The sequence below is a fragment of the Hyperoodon ampullatus genome (assembly GCF_949752795.1).
Source record: "Hyperoodon ampullatus genome assembly, chromosome: 18".
Lineage (NCBI taxonomy): Eukaryota > Metazoa > Chordata > Mammalia > Artiodactyla > Ziphiidae > Hyperoodon > Hyperoodon ampullatus.
Genome location: NC_136931.1, coordinates 27,626,608 through 27,643,325, shown reverse-complemented (window position 1 = coordinate 27,643,325; position 16,718 = coordinate 27,626,608). Strand labels below are relative to the sequence as shown.

Here is a 16,718-nt window from a genome sequence, read left to right as displayed (position 1 = left end):
AATCGTCTCAATTTTAGGCTTTAAAGCCATATAAAGGCATATACTCTTCTGCACCTTGGAAGGTTTTGAATCAAGAACTTCCTCTACTGATTTTTAATCAAGGCATAGTGAGGATGTATCATAGTTTATTTAACCAGTCCTTTAAAGACAGACACTTGAGTATTTCCAATCATTTTCTATTACAAACTATGCTGAAATGGGCAAACTTTCTACCCACATCATTTCCCAGTTGTGCAACTGTAAAGTAGGATAAATTCCCAGAAGTGGGACTATAGGGTCAAAAGGCATGGGTATTTATAATTCCAATAGATAATGCCAATTTCTTTCCATAGGCTCAAATCAATTTATACACCCCGCTGGCAACATATGGCAATGGCCCCGTTTCTGACAACTGCACTAACTTTTGGATTGTTTCCAATCTCATATGAAAAATTGGTATCAATGTAGTTTGAATATGCATGCATCTTATTATGAATGAAGCTGAGTGTCTTTTCATAGTTTAGGGACCATTTGTATTTCTTGTGTTTGTGTGTGAACTACCTGTGCAGACTGTTTACCTATTTTTCTTTTTTTCTCTTTTTCTTCTATTTTGTTTTATTTTATTTTATTTTGTCTTGATTTATAGGAATTCTTTCAATATTGGGGAAATTGCACCTTATCTACAAAATAAGTGGAAATATTCTTTTCCCATTTGTCTTTTGACTGTCCTTATGTTTCCTTATGTTGCCATGCAGAAGTTTATTTCTATGTAGTCCAAGTTATCAACATTTTCTTTAGGCTACCTGATTTTGAATTAGAGTTGGTAAGGCCTCCCCCACCCCAAGGTTATAAAGAAATTTATCCATGTTTTCTTCTAGTACGTCTATGGTTTCATTACTTTACATTGAAATTTTTTCTCTATTTGGAGTTTGTTTTGTTGAATGGGGTGTGTTAAGTAAGAATCCACTTGATCTTAGATTTTTTTTAAGTTGTCAAGTATTTCAAAAACCTTTTAAAGCAGTGTGGACCAAACCTCTCCTGTGTGGGCCTGTGACCACTGGTGGATTCCTCCTTTTCTCTTTCTCCTTCAGATGACTTTGACAATGCCTACTTCACACTCCTCGGTGTCCCCAACAAACCCCTGCAATGCTTGGTGAGTGTCCTTTGCCCCTGACCCTGGGTTTGCTCTGGGGACCTGAAGGTCCCGCGTGCACCCAGCCCCAAGCACCTCGAGTGCTGGGTTCTACTCCACGCACTTCCTCAGCTACCAGCTTGGGACCCTACCCCCTTCACATCTCCTTCAGGGGCTTCAGGAACCCCCTGGGTCAGTTGGTTCAAGTGTCCCCCGCGCCCTGACTCCCTTCGTCCTGGCAGGACATCACGGCGACCGGCCAGAGGCTCCGAAATAGGTGCCGCGAGGGAAAGCTGGCGCCCATCGCACCGGACATCAACAGGGTCGACTGGCCCAACTTCACGCGCGCCACCGAGGACTGGTCCCGCTTCGTGTCCTCTGCCGGCGAATTCAAGCTGCCCAGCCCGAGCAAGAAGGGTCAGTCTACCGGCGGGGAGGATGCCTTAGTGTGGGAGAGACAACAGGGCCGCTGGGTCCCTAGAGCCCTGACCGCGAGCGCTGACCGCGGGCGGGGGGCTTCGGGGGTGGGCTCTGACAAAGACAGGTCTAGGAGATAGGAGCACCTGGGGCACTCAGAGCGGGCTGGACCCAGACAGACTGAGGCTCACAGAGACAGGGCTTGTCCTGGGGAGGGGGCGGGGCCAGGTCCGAGCCAGTGGGAGCCAGTGTGGCGGAGGTGGAGGGCAGGTTGGTTCTGGGACTGACGGAGCTTAGTCCGGAGGGGTGACTGGTTCTAGGAGCAGGCGTGGGCGTGGCTTGATCTAGGGGCGGGGCTCAGGTAAGAGTAGGGGCGGGGCTTGCTCTGGGCTGTCAGGGGGGCCAGAGATGGGCGCTCTCTCCGCAGTCGAGAGTTTCAGCGGCTACGCGGTGAGGTACTTGAAGCCGGAGGTGACCCAGAACTGCCGGGTAGGTAGGCGCGCTGCTCCGTCCCTGGCGGGGCGGGGGTGGGAGAGAAGCGGCTAACACGGGGGTCGGGGAGGGAGAGAGGAGACCGAGAGTAAGGTCTCCCAGTGCCCAGGGCCAAGATCCCCGGCAGAGAGTGCTGTGCGGGGCCTCGGCGGGGGAGTCCGTGTCCCCTCTACTCAGTGGACCCCCCCCATTCCTCTGGCCCGCCCCAGTTCTGTCTTAACCAGAATCCCAGCCTGGATCGCTATGGACAGAAGCCCCTGCCTTTCGACTCCCTGTAAGTGACCCTACAGACCCCGGGGCCCCATACCTGGCGGAAGGAGAGTGGGGTCTTGGCTGCTTTCACCAACGCATACCTAGTGCCCCTTGAAAATGTGAGACCTAGGAAGAATTGATTGGCTCCGAAACACCACAAGAAAATTACAATTTCAAAATGACTAAATGTTTAATTCCTACCAAACGGAACATCCTGTCATCCAGTCCCTGGCAACTCCACCTTTCAGAGTGGAGGAGTTAAGGTGGGGCGAAGGTGCAGTGTAATCTTGGTGGGATGGCCCCTGCCGATGTGTTTGTTCCCAGAGAGGGTCACCCTTCCTCACCTCGGCCTCACCCTCCTCTCGCTTTTGCAGGAATGCTTTCCGACGCTTCGGCTCGATCTACAGGTAGGGCTCCAACTGCAGTGGGGGGTGGGGGGGAATGACCCCGCCCCCGCCCCACATTTGGCCACTCCCCCCAGTCGGGCAGCGCGCGGGCCCTCGTGAGGGAGGCGCCAGAGGATTGGTACCCTCCTGGATGCTGTCAGCGGGGCGCGAAGGTCTTCCCCTGGAGAGATCTTCGCCAGGCAAAAGTGCAGCCCACTGGGAGGTGGAGGGTGTAGAGTGCCTTTCCCTCCCGATCTGGCCCAGAGGAGACCAAAAGGCAAAGACGGGGGTTAGGGGGATTGGGGGGGCGGGGTTACCTAGGAGAAGAGCAGGGACTGGAAGAGTAAACAGACATACAAGAAATATAATGGAAGGAGCCACGAATTTGCCTTCCAGGAAGCAGGTGAAGTGGTAAGGGCTGGGACAAGTGTTCCCAGGAGAAGAATGCAAGACATTCAAGCACCTTCATAATTTGGCCGTCTCCCACCTCTCCAGCCCCCTTTCCTACACTTCAGCAGTACCAGACTCCTGCGTGCAACCCAAACCAAGCAATCAAACACTCCATATCTTTGCTTGTGCTGTTTCAGCACCTAGATGATCTTTCTACCTCTGCCTGGAAAACTCCTCCTTACACTTTAAAGCCCAGCCCAGATGTCCCATCCTCCTTGAAGTCTCCTCTGACCTTCTGCCTTTCCCCTCCAGCTCAAACCCCCCTCCAGCTGGTCTTCATATGCGCATCCCTCTCCATCTTAGAGCACACAGGCTATTGCATTATAATTATTGATGAAAGTTTGCCTTCTCTCACACATCCTGTGCACACACAAGGGAAAGCTCTTTTTTTTTTTTACTACCATATAATGCCTGCCAGAGTAGGCTCACTAAATGATTGAAAAGTGAGTAAAGCTCACGGGAGATAAAGATGAGGCAAACCGGAAGTGGGGCTTGAAAGTCAAACAGACCAGCCAAAAATATATTAAAGGTAATAGGGAGCCATCGAAGGCTCTTGAGCCATAGAGAGGCAGGACAGAAGCTGTGTTTTCAGAGCCTCGAGGGCAGGAAGGTGGGTTTGGTGGGGAAGGCCTAGAGATTTTTCCCCAGGACATCCTAGAGGCCCCCACCTCACCTGTTTCTTTCCACAGTCGTGTCAACTACCTGACCCCCTGGCGTTAATCTGTGAAAAGGAGGCCGATCCCCAGGCTGCCAAACCATGCCACCTCAGGTTCCCCAGCAGGACAGAGGGTGTATGGTGGCAGCACCCATCTCCCTAAGAGTTTAGCCTGACTGGAAATAAACCTTATACTCCATAAGGAGACACCACACCCGTGTGTGTGTGTGTGTGTGTGTGTGTGGTGCAGGGGCTGGGGGAGGGTCAGGACCTCAGGACCTCAGGATGTCTTGCCCTTACCTGCCTCCTGCCAACTCCTGGAGGCCTGGTGGCGGCGGGGGGAGTTGGGAAAGATGTCTGGTGACCCCAGGTAGAGAATCATGGTCTAGGCCCCAGGGCCCAGCCAGGGATGAGGTACAGAGGCAGGCCTGCCTGAGAATCAGGTTTTCTTTGTGTCCCCATTCCCCTGCTCATAACCCTACCACAAAGCCCCTTCCACCTCAGACTCTGAACTTGAGCCCTAAAGAGAAAAGAGGGGGCTCGAAAGGGATTTTAGACACCTCTCTCAGAAGCCCTTGCCATCCCAGTGTGTGCTGGGGGCCTCCCTGGGCCCAGGGTTCCCCTGAAGAAGTGGAATCAGGCCCTGGAGGGTTGGCCTATGGTCTCTATTCCCTGTGAAGCAGCTGAGTGTGGAAGTAAGATGAGGTGCCCAAGCCCACTCAGAGAAGAAAGTTTCCTCTCCCCAAAGCACCGCCAATGAACATACCATGTAAGCAAAAAGTTACCTGCTCTATCCACATAGCTTTAGGACTAGCCCTCATCTGCCTACCAACCTACAGAAAGGAGGCCTGATGGGCTGGGGACAGCCATGGGGCTCCAGGGCCAGGTCCAGAATAACCCTGCTCAAAGTTTTGGGCTAAAGAAGAGCGTCTCGGCATGGCTGGGTGTTAGAGCAGCCAGCATCAGCACTTAGCTCCAGGACCTTCCAAATACGATTCCACCTGTGGCCAGTCTGCAAGGACAGGCCCAGATGAGGGTAAATAGCCACCAAGCTCAAGAACCGTTTGAACAGGACTTCTGGTGCTAGGATCTGAGGCCTCAGGGATCCATGAACCTTCTGAAATCATGTGCAAAACCGTGGGTCCACCCACATGTGCATTTTCCATGGAAAGTCTCCTTGTTTTCATCTGATTCTCAGGAGAGTCAGTGCCCACAAAGGTTAGGAGACCCTGACTTACATCCTCCTCATCCCCTTCCACTAATATTTACTGAGCACCTAGTGGATGCAAGCCTGGTCTCAGGTGGAAGGAGTTTAAAACAATAGTACCAGCCCCTCACCTCTGGACCCTGTGTTATACTGTTTAGAACACATCATCTCCTCCAGACCTCATACTCCATAAGCACCCAGGAGAGTGAGCAGAACCAAAGCTACTCTATTTCACAGATGGGAAAACTGAGGCCCAAATCAGGGAAAGGCTCCAGCCAAAACCAGAACCCAGGACTCGAAGTCAGTCCCAGCACTTGTCACAGTACTCACATATAGTTTGTGCTCAATATTCGTAGAATAAGTTATTTCCCAGAATGGGGGTCTTTTGTTCAACCTTAGGTAATAAACAAGGAAATGAGTTGTTTTGTTGTCTGATATGCAGACAGAGCCTGCCTTACAAATTCGAGGCTGATTTTAATTTCTTTTGGGGGTGGTGTTGGAGATCATCACCCTTATACCGAGGTGAGGGAAGAAGTCTGTCTCTCTGTCTTGAAGTATGGGGCTCTGCTGACAACAGGGCAGGAGACAGGAGCATGGGGAGGAGGGGATGGGAAGTGGTAAGCAGATCAGAGCCCTTTCCTCCTTGGGGGCCTGTCAAGGAGGTATCCAGCTTCCTGCCATTTCATGCAGGAAGAAGCACTTTCCTCCAAGCCCAGGGGCAGTCCACCTGGATTGAACCTTGGGAAGCCATTGGCGAAGGCCCCTGAGGTGTGAGAGCCACATTCTTCAGCCCTGAGTGTCCCCTCCAACATGACAGCTCAGAGAGAAACAGATTTGCCCAAGGCTCATAGCAGAGATGCTGGAGTCCTGGCCTGTGTAAGACTGGGGGCAGTCAGGGAGCTCCAGAGAGCGTGCTGAGATACCAGAGGGAATCAAGTGCCTGTGTGTCTTCTCGTGGCCCTGCTTCCTTGACACTGAATGACTGGACAAGTCCCTCTGGGAATTTGGCCCAGCAGACATTCAAGGCCTCACCAGACCCCATGCTGGGTGCTGGGACACAGACCAGAAGACTTGCCTGCCTTAGAGGTACTTCTATACCAGTAGGAGAGAGGTAAACCCAGCTGATTCAAACCTGAAAGCAGAAGGTGAGAATGTGAGCACACCTAGACCATGTTCCTCAAGCCTAGGAATTTGATTAGGTCCTTCCTCACCAGTTGTACACTGAATCCTAATTTCGTAGATATAAAAATATGTGCCCAAGAATAAAGGAAATACAGAGTAGATGCGCATTAACAAGTCTGATTTAGTATGCACTTGCTATTTTTTACGTGCAAGGCAATGTATCAATATTAAGCACTTTGCAGTGCCCAGGAGGTGGGCAGTTTTAGACCCATTTTACAGATGATGAAATGAACTCAGAAAGGCTAAGTGACTGGCCCATGGTCACACAGCTGGTGATTGGCAGAGCTGGGAATTGAAGCCAGCCTGCCTGACGCCCTGAGCCTGTGGCCACCATACTCTACTGCCTTCCTGCTATGAGAGAGATGCACGCCAAGAGTCGGGGGGAAACCAGTGGGGACATTCGACCTGAGCTTAGAGAGAGGAGAAGATGTTCCACCAGAAAGTTCTCTTGGAGTTACTGGCAGTGGCAGAATCTGCAGGTTGAAAATCCCAAGAGATGGAGAGAAGCCACCCACCCTGGGCCACTGTCTCCTGGCCTGGAAGTTCCCTCAGCCTCAGGGGGCTCTTTGCTCCTCATAGAGAGATCACAGTAGAAATCCTCCCTGTGGCCATTGCCTTGGGGACAGCCCAGCCCCCGTGGCCCCACCTCCAGGCCTTCCTGGCCTGATACCAATCCAGTACCCAGGCCCTGGGCCTCCATGCGCTACCCCGACCCCCAGCGGCATCACCAGTGTCCTTGCTGTTCCAAACACCCAGGCTCCTGTCTGCCTCCTAACCTTTAGTCAACGCCTTCCTCCCGCCTGAAATGCTTTCCCCATCTCTTCCTACCCAAACCTCACCCTTTCTTCCAGGCAGGCCTCTCTCAAATCCTCCCTTCTCCCCAACTCTTCCCCAAGACTATGAGGACAGGAACCGTAGCTGTTTCAGGGGGACTAACTCACAGCCTCTGGCCCACAGTAGGCTCTTAGGAAATACTGCACTCGGGCCCCTCTTACCTCTCTAACAGGATCTGGGACTCAGGAATGGGGCCTAGGGCCTCCCAGAACCAACACACGGACGTGGACTAAGTGAAACAACTACTACAAAGTAATAGTTTTGTTTATTACAAAGTAACACGCAAAACACATACCCTCACCCTGGGGCTGGCAGTGGGGAGGATCAGGGATGGAGTAAGGGTCCTAGCTCAGGGAGAATGGGGTGAGGGTCGGGGAGGACTCTCACAGGTAATATTTTGTACTAAATACCAGCATCTTTGACATTTTTGACCCTACCTTTTGATACATGAAAACCTCAAAACTCTCTCATCTCAAGTTCTACCTTCTTGCCACGCAGCGCCAGCTCAGTGTCTGGCAAACAGCAGGTGCTCAGTGATGCTTATGGATGAACAAAGGCAGGAATGCAGACCCAGAGTGGGGATGGACACACATGCACAGTGAGAAGGGAGACCCCACGGGCCGCAGCCCACCTCCGCCCCTACCCTCGACCTCCTTTTCAGGGCCCTGAAGGAGGACTGGGCATTCCTGCCAGAATCTGCAAAAATCAATAGCGGCCAAGGCTTTTCCTGGAGGCATGACCTTCAAGGAACAAAGAAAGCACCGTCTTGAGGATGGGATGCGGAGCTTATCACAGGCGAGCCTGGCCCAGGCGCAGAGGCCTTGGGCAAATTTCCAAGGCCTGAGCAGTCCATGGTCCTGTCTGGGGCCTGCTCTGGAGGAGGGATGAGGCTGGGGACTGGGAGGTCAGGTGGAGGCTCTCTATGGAGCTGCCTCTGCACAGATGGCAGGACAGAAAACGGAGGCTCCAGTCCCTCAAGGAGCTAAGAGTAGGCCAGAGGGCTGGCTGCCCCCTCTGCCTGCTGGTGAAGAGCTTTCCTGCTCCCAAGGCCAACCCTGGTGCCAACACCAGTCCCGGCCATTGTTCCCAGCTTCCTGGCCCGCAAACAGTGGGTTGGAGCCAGAGCCCCGGGCTTCAGAGGCTGCAGCTGGAGGTCTGTGGGTTCAGAGCCCCGGCGGTCCCACCCCGCCGCCTATCCCCCCACCTAGCCAGACCCCACAATGCCAGGCCTCTCTCATCACTAAGCGTACGGCTTTGGGAAGCCCCTGGACTTCTCAAGGATCAGCACAAAACACATCCTCAGGTCTGCCCTGCCCATCTCATGGAGGTGGTATGAGGCTCAGACCAGCTGGTGGATGGGAAAGGTCTTGTGTAGCAGGGTGGGCGTGGGAGAGCCGTGACGCTCAGGTAGGAGAGCTAGGCTGGCTCCCTTCTGCCTCTGACCTCCCAGTGCTTTGCTTTCTTGAGTGGCCACTATGCGGCAAACACTCCACTCAGGTCATTTCACAGGACCCTCACCCTAAGCCCAGAAGAGAGCATTAATGGCTCCATTTCACAGATGAGGAAAATGAGGCCCAGAGAGGTCCAAAAACCTTCCCAAAGCTTTGGTGCTGATGAGTGGCAGAGGCAGGAATCCAGCCAGGCCTGACTGTGGTGCTCTCAACTACGACAGCACAGCACTGCCACAGTGGTTCACGAGCACAGGCTCCACGCCTGGAGAGCAGGGTCCTCTCCCACTGCCCCCTGGGGGGCCGAGCACAGACCCAGCCACACAGTGGGAGTCTGACAGAGCTGTCAAGATGATGCGCTCCCTAGGAAAGTTGTCTTTGGTGGCCCAGCTTGCCCTGGCAATGACTTCGAGGACTCGGAAAAAGGGACCCCCACCCCATCCAGCAGTGCCTCTTTCCCCAGGAAGCGGAAATTTTTAACTCCAGAGTGTGAATGTATGTCAGCCTCTCGCTCTCGCTCCTCTGGCCCTCATCCACATGTCACCCCTCACCCCAAGGTACCACCCTCTTCCCATCCTGTCAGTGGTTGGGGCAAAGGGGATGATTACCCGGAGATTAAAGATGATAGTGCTAGTTTGTACCCCTAGCCATAGCACCTGAAGTTCCCCCATGAAAATTCCATGCTCTAAGAGATGGAGCCTCACATCAGCTATGGGACACAGGAAGCAGTGGGGGTCCTGGGCAGGTAGGTGGGAGAGGTACCTGTGTGTGTGGCCAGGTACAGCGTGTGGCTGCTTAAGCCAGTTTGCACTGTTTCTGTCACTTACAATCAAGAGAGACCAGAATGAGACAGGTGGGGAGCAGACTGGAGGCCGAGAGAGGCAGCAAGGGGAACAGGGCCCACGGGTTGATCTGGTTACCTTCCCAGAATCAGAGCGACAGGTCTCTAAGGACCCTTAGAGATCAGAGGTCAAGACCTCTGCTTCAGATGGAATCAAGGCCCCGAGAGGAACAGAGCCTGCCTGGGATCACTTGTTATCAAAGGTCTAAGACCTGAGCCTGAACATGCAGGCCCCCAGGCCAGGGCTCCATTCACGGCCCTGGTTTTGGCCCAGGTGGGAGCCCCACTGCTTTGTGAGGGGAGGCAAGGTGGGGACAAAGGAAGAAAAAGTCACTGCACCCTCCATGTGGGCCCATCCAGGGCTCCTCTGGCCCCTGGCACACGCAGAACACCATCTGTTCAGGAAGAACAGCCTGAAGCTATAAAGCACCCAACACAGGCCAGTGCTTTCCAGGAGGCTCTGCGAGGTGGGCGGGTTTTGCCTAAGGTCACTGAACTAGAAGGGAAGCCAGGATTCAAGCCGGGCACAGGGACAAGGGGCCCTGGGCGTCCTCGCTGAGAGGTGGACGCTTGCACACGGCTTCTCAAGGGCAGAGTCCTCCTGTGGCCACACGCAGAGGGAGTAAGAGGACCATGGGGTCCTGGTCACATCTGGGGTCCCCCCTGGCCTCTCCACTAAGACTTCTGCAGCCAGTTTTGAGCTCTCTGCGGCGTGGGTAGCTCCTTGTCCTCTTTCTACCCTCACCTCCACCCCTACCTTCAGGGCAGGGGTCCCTCCTGACCACCCTCGACTGGCTCTCAGACCTGGGGGGAGTTGCTTCTACCTTCCTCTCCCCGCCTCCACCCTTGCCTTTGAGAAGCAGAAGGAGCCTGAGTTGCAGTTGGCCCACTGCGGGACAGGATAGGGGACAGAAGAGGGGTGCAGGAAGGCTGAGATGGAGGCGGCTGGGTTGGACACGCAGATGGATCACCGTGCGACAGGATGAGCAGGAGTGGGGTGACAGCGTGTGATCCTCGGGGGCGGCGCCTGTAGGCTGCTCCAGGCAGACCCTGATTTTCCATTGGGGCTAAGCAAGCTCTCCTGCTTACCAGGCCCAGTGCCCAGCTTCTGACCATCCGTGAGCTGCCGGTCCCTCACAGATCAGCTCCCTTTACAGGGGCTGCAGTTAAACCCCAAGGATGTCAAGAGGTCACAGCCCAAGGATCCCAAGTGTCCTGCGGTTGGTACCGTCAGCATCGTCACAGCTTCCCCACCAGGGCCGCCGTATGCGATTCCACTTAATTCTCACAAGAACCAAGCAAGGCAAGGGTTAACCTCCCCATTTTATAGATGAAGCGACTGAGTCCCAAAGAGCTTAAGTGACTTGCCCAAAGTCACACAACCAGAATGTTCAAAACATCCGAACCCAGCCTTATGTCCCAATCCCAAGCCTACCACCCTGGCCTGCACACCTCTCTCCCTCTCCACGTCCCAACAGTCCCCTCTGAAGAATGACCAGAACAAACTGTGCTTTGGTCTGTGAAGGTCAATGTCTTTACTTCTAAAGCATACATTGGACTCACTATATATTAACATCAAAAGGGCTATCTAAAATGGAGTCATTCTTTTTAAAAATCCAAATTCTCACATTTTTATATAAGATCCAAAATGACATGAAATTAAACTATACAATGTTGTGAACAGTATAACAACTGCTTTTAGAAAGCAAAATGAAAGAAAAACCTTAGCAGTTGGGACTGTTGTCGGCCTGGGTTCCACGTCTTTTGAGGCATTGTGACTAAAGCCAGCACCGAGGGGAAGGACCAGCCCCTCTCTGCGGGCGCAGGAAGGGAACCTAGGCAGAGGAGGGGGATGAGGGCTTTTCAGACTTCTGATGGTGAGAGTGGGCAAGACAGGTCTCCCTGCACCTCTGGGATCTTGGGGTGGGCACTGATTAAAGTCTCCTTTTAAGACCCAGGGAAGGGGGCTGGGAGAGGGTGGGGCGGAGCTGGGTTCAAAAGAATCATTTTGATAGTAAAGGTCTTCTGGCCTTCCCGAGGAGAGTCCCGGCCACCAAGCAATACCAGTCGACTCCACCCACCTACCGGTTTCCTTAACGACCCTCGTCCCCTGCCCACTCCTCATCCTGGACACCCTTGGCTCCATGAGCCCAGTGGGCAGCCAGAGACCTAGGGGGACCCTAGGAGGACCCGAAGGAGAACACTCTGGCCTTGGAAGTAGCTGGATGTTGTCCAGAGCATCTTGGTAGAGCAAGACCCCTGAAGTACAGGCCAGCAACCAGACGGATGGGGGAGGGTGCGCATGGGCTGGGAGGGCACTGTGGGGTCAGAGGCGTTCCCATGGTCCTTTCACCTCCCCTACCCTGGGTACCCAGGCATGGTCTTGGCCCTGAAGCAGGGCTGGGGCGAGCTGATTAGGGCCACGCCCTTGAGGCTTTGGTTCACACAATTCAAAGGGGTGACACTTGTTCCCATCCACTGGGAGGATCACGGGCTTGGCCCTGCTTCCTCCCAGGCACCAGGTGATCTAACAATCCCCTCTTTCACATCAGTAGTTCTGTTGGGCTGAGGGCACATTCCCCACCAGTGCTTGGAACCATGCCGCAAAGGTGGGAGGGGCACTTCCAAAACAGTGGGATTAGCCCTGGGTGCAAAGGCTGCCTTTCCTCCTTTCCCTGTGGACAGCACTGTCCCTGGCTGAGTGAGTCACAGGAGAACTTCTCTGCCTCCTCCCTTCTGGCTGGGCCAATTGTTCTCCCAGCAGACTGAGCCCACAGGGGTGCAGCACCCCTGTATGTCTCGCCTGCCAGAAACCTGGAGGATGCATCGCCCCTGGCTGAAGCTGACGGAGAGGCCGGTGGCTCACAGTTTGCCCTCCTGGTTCCAGGACTACATCACGGAGCTGGCTTCTCCCTCAGACAGCAACCTGAAGGGGGGGTGCCCTACACCCAGCCTACCTCTAGAGTCCAGCCCTTCTCCCAGGCCCTACCGTGACCCTCCTCTTTCCTAACCTATCCGATTTCTAATTAGGCTGAAAGGTCTGGGAAGGTTGGGCTAGCAACACCCCTTCGTTGGGATGGAGAGAGGCCATTTGACTTCCAGCCTGGTTCCAGGCCCCCAGAGACAAGGGAGGCTGAGGTCTCTCAAGAAAGCGAATCCTGTAATGGGAAAGAGGTCTGTGGGGTCAGAACCAGCCACAGCAATCTGCCGCCCCCCAACCCAGGCCTGTACCGGGAGTGCCAGGCACCCACACCCTCCACCTGCCCAGTGCCCTTCTGTCCTCATGCCCAGGGCCTCCCTCAGAACACCGAGCCGAGTGCAGGGATGGGTGCGAGGAGGCCGGGCCGGGCCTGGTGGGGGCCGCGGCGGGGACTCAGGGCAGGCAGGCGGCTACCTGGTAGGCGCCCTCGGCCGCAGCGGCGGCGGCGCTGTGCTGCGCGCTGTGCTCCTGCAGCAGGGCCACGTCCAGGAAGCGCTCGCCGCACCACACGCACTTGAACTGCTGCTCCCGGGCGTGCACGCCCTGGTGCTTGTTGAGGTGCTCACGCTGCTTGAAGGCCTTGTCGCAGTTGGGGCACTTGTAGGGTTTCTCGCCCGTGTGCACCCTCCGGTGCCGCTGCAGGTCGGAGGCGTACTTGAAGCGCTTCTCGCAGTCTGGGCACTTGAGCGGCTTCTCGCGGGCCGGGTCGCAGCGGTGCTGCACGAACTCGGAGGACGAGAAGAAGCGGCGCTCACACAGGGTGCAGCGCAGAGGCTTCTCGGCAGCCGAGCAGTGGGCCAGCTGGTGCTTCTGCAGAGCCGACGCCCGCTTGTAGGCCTTGTTGCACACCGGGCACTTGAAGGGCCGCTCGGCCGCGCCCGGCAGGCACTTGTGCCGCAGTAGCTCGGCCGACTGGTCGAAGCCCTTCTGGCACACGGGGCACTTGAAGAGGGTCTCGAGGGTGTGCACGTGCTGGTGGTAAAGCAGGTGGCTGGGCTGCCCGAAGCCCTTCTCGCACAGGCCGCACTTGAAGGGCTCCTCGGTCTTGTGCGTGCGCCGGTGCCGCATCAGCGCGTATTGTTGCTTGAAGCCCATGGGGCACAGGTCGCACTTGAAGGGCCGCTCGGCGCTGTGCGTGCGCTCGTGCTGCCGCAGGTCCGACGGCCGCTTGAAGGCCTTCTGGCACTCGCCACAGCGGAAGGGCCGCTCGCCGCTGGGCGTGCACGGGTGCTGCAGCAGCTCGGATGACTCCTTGAAGTGCAGCTCGCACACGTTGCAGCGGAACAGGTGGTGCTCGCCCGAGTGCGCGTACATATGGCGCACCAGGTGCGAGCGGTGCTTGAAGGTCTTCTCGCAAACCGCGCACTTGTACGGCCGCTCTGAGCTGTGCGTGCGCTTGTGGTGCACCAGGTGGGACGACTGGCTGAAGCTCTTGTCGCACAGCGTGCACTTGTAGGGCTTCTCGCCCGTGTGGATGCGCTCGTGCCGCGAGAGCTCCGACAGGTGCTTGAAGGGCTTCTGGCAGATGGGGCAGCTGTAGGGCTTGTCAGCCTGTTCTGCAGGGGCTACGGCAGGCGGAGGGGGTGCCGGGGGCAGCGAAGGGGCGGCCGTGGCCGCGGGCTCAGCCGCCTCGGCGGGCTTGTAGGTCTTCTCGCAGATGGAACATTTCACGAGGCCCCCAGTGCCGCTGTGCGCGCTGTGGTGCTGCGCCAGCGACGTAAGCAGCGAGAAGCCCATCTTGCAGACGCCACAGACAAAAGGCTTCTGTTCGGCCTGCACGCACTGGTGCTCCAGCAGGTCGGTAGCCTGATGGAAGATCTTGAGACACTGCGTGCACTGGAACGAGCGGTCGTGGCCCGCCAGGCACTGGTGCTCATGCGGGCTGGACAGGTGCGCCAGGTCGTGACCGCACACGCCGCACTTGGGGCCCGGCTCGCCTGCTGGCTGCAGGGGCGCGTGCTGCGGGGGCTGCAAGCCCGGATCAGGCTGCAGAAGGATGCCATAGACGGCACAGCCCAGGGGGTTCTCAGCTGTGCCTGGGGTCAGTGTGTGCTCGGCCAGGGCCGGCGGTGGTTCTGCGTGGTGTTGAGGCTGTGGCGGCTGCGGCTGCTGCGGCTGCGTCTGTGGCGGCTGCTGCCAGCTTTCCGACATGCTTGGGAAGATGAAACAGGGTTTGGAGAGTAATGGCTTCAGTTTCCCCGCTTAAGGTGACCCACACCAGAGAGAAGTTGCCCAGGATCAGGTATGGATGAGGACCTCAGACAAGGCACAAAGAGGGGCTAGTCAGGCGGCCCAAGTCATTAACCAAGACAGACTACAAGGCTCTGCCTATAGGACGGGGTCTTCGAGGCAGGGTGCCAGCAATGGCAGGGAAGCTCTGCCTTCCCTGATGATTGGTTCTGTAGAGAAGAAAGAAATCGTGAGCTTGAAGCAGGGACATGCAGCTGTTCCCGGGGCCTCTCCCTGATCTGCCTGCACTCACCACATTGACATTAACCACATCAGGGAAGCGAGAGGGGCTCAGGGCTGGGAGATCTGCTCCCTTCACATGCTACCAAAGAAGTCTGCTGGCGGCTCAGCTCCTCCAGGAAAGGGGACAGTGGCTGTCTCCATGCCCAACCCACCCTCAGTTCCCCATCCCTGGGCCAGGCATCCCAACCTCCCAGCTTACTGTCAACCCTCTTCAATTAGCTGTCTCACGGGTGACAGTCTGGGGTGATCTGTCCACAATACAAAGAAGTCACAAGTTCTGCTCTTGCTCCAAAGAAAAAAGGAGGTGACCAGATAGGGCCCTGGCATCCAAAACAAGAATTTTAGTAACGTAACTTTTTTTTTTTTGCAAAACACTTCTTACTTGGAAGCCCAGTACCTAAGATAGATAAAAGCAGAAAGGCTCTGGTTGAGGCCTCCCTGTAGGCCTGCCAGCTTCTCTCCTGTTGCTGAATCTCAACCCAGGACACAACTGCTCATAAGAACAGACTGTGGGTCTAAGAGGCCAGGCCTCCCAGACCTGAGGGTCCCACAGCAAACGGCCTCAGTCAGTCAATATCTAAAACAACTGCATGAAACTGAGGACCATCTCAGAAACCTTCTCCCATCAGGGGCTGGCCCATACCCCTCTCAACTACCCCCCAGGCCCTCCCCCTGACCATGTGCCTGTTCTCTCTTCACGTAAGTGGGATGGCTTTGCAGGGACCTGAGCCAGTGCATGATGGGGGTTAGATGGCGGCTCCACAGACCCACGCTGCCTAGATGTCTACATAGCAGAAGTTCCCTAGTCTAGTCATCTCCCAGAGCACCAAAACAAGTCCTAAATCCTCTTCATCTGACAGTGTCAAGGCCTGTAGGAAAATGTAAGCAATTTCGAGTTTGCCCCTGCAATGTGGGAAGTGGCATGCTAACCATAGAGCGTTCGTCCCTATCACCTTTCTGGAGAGAACCCTGTTCCCTTTCTCCAAGTCTGTAACATTTTGGATAATCAATGGAAGGTAACACCACCCAGCTCAGGCAAATCTCTAACTCACCACTTTGTGGCAGCATAAGGTAATGACAGGGAGAGGAAAGAACTTTTAGAATCAGACGCAACCCACTTTCAGGTTCCCAGCTCTTCTGCCTCTAACATTGAAAAGTTTCTAAGTTTTCTCCCGATGAAAAGAGAAGGAAGGGGATGCCTTTACAGGCCAGCCTGGCCTCTAACTGCCAAAGAAACATAAGAGTCAGGCTAAAAGCTGTCAACCTCAGCATCTTTCTGGGAAGAGAAGAAGTAAAGAAGCCGCTGCTCTGGGTGGAGGCAGCAGGTTGCATGAGTGAGCAGGTACTGAAGCCTCCCCAGGAAAGAGGGAAGCAGAACTACTCTGAGCGAGGTCTAGGTCAGGCTCCGCCAACCCAACTGTTTTTTTTGTTGTTGTTGTTGTTTTTCCGGCATGAATGGTTGCCACACAGGGTCCACGGTCCTAGGCCCCCAGCTCAGCTGCCCACCCTGGCCCCCCTCCAGGAAGGTGCGGCCAGAGGCCTCTCTGATCACTCAGCAAAGAGGATGAGAGACTAGGGTGAGGGAAGCAAGCGGAGGCCCCCACCTGAGCCCCACCCCAGCCCTTCCTCTTCCCTGGGAAACCGAATGAAAGCCGATCACTTCCCTGCCGGCACTGCCCGCCGGCCCAGCTGGGCTGCCTCCTGTCAGCCCTCGCCGGGAATGGACAGGCCGCTGCGGCCCGAGGGCCGGCCCCGCGGGCGATTGGGCCCGAAAAAGGCCCCAGGGCTGCAGGCTTGGCCCGGGAGTCAGCTGCGCGTCGAGGTCGGCCTGGGCCGCCCAGGAGCTCAGGAGGCCGCCGGGTCGGGCTGGAGGGAGTGGAGGGGCGGCCGGGCCGGCTGGGGAAGGGGTGCGGCGGGCGCGGGAGTGGCGCCCAGCCGCGGCCCCGGGCGCCCAGCCGCTCACCTGCTCCAGGCCGCCCGCGGGGTCAGGC

General features: G+C 55.9%; 2 protein-coding genes across 2 annotated transcripts in view; both read right to left on the bottom strand.

Annotated features, from left to right (window-relative positions):
• Positions 1-12,748, bottom strand: part of CNGB1 (cyclic nucleotide gated channel subunit beta 1) — a gene marked incomplete at its 3' end in the record, with an annotated part of 139,418 nt that extends 126,670 nt beyond the window's left edge. Inside the window, exon 1 of the mRNA XM_079724051.1 lies at positions 12,670-12,748. The remainder of the gene's footprint in view (positions 1-12,669) is intronic.
• Positions 12,749-12,817: 69 nt separating this feature from the next.
• ZNF319 (zinc finger protein 319) lies at positions 12,818-14,406 on the bottom strand (the record flags this gene model as incomplete). Its single annotated transcript, XM_079724050.1, has 2 exons — positions 12,818-12,822; positions 12,870-14,406. 2 exons carry the CDS (start codon positions 14,404-14,406, stop codon positions 12,818-12,820), a joined length of 1,542 nt encoding a protein of 513 aa, XP_079580176.1.
• Positions 14,407-16,718: the final 2,312 nt, after the last annotated feature.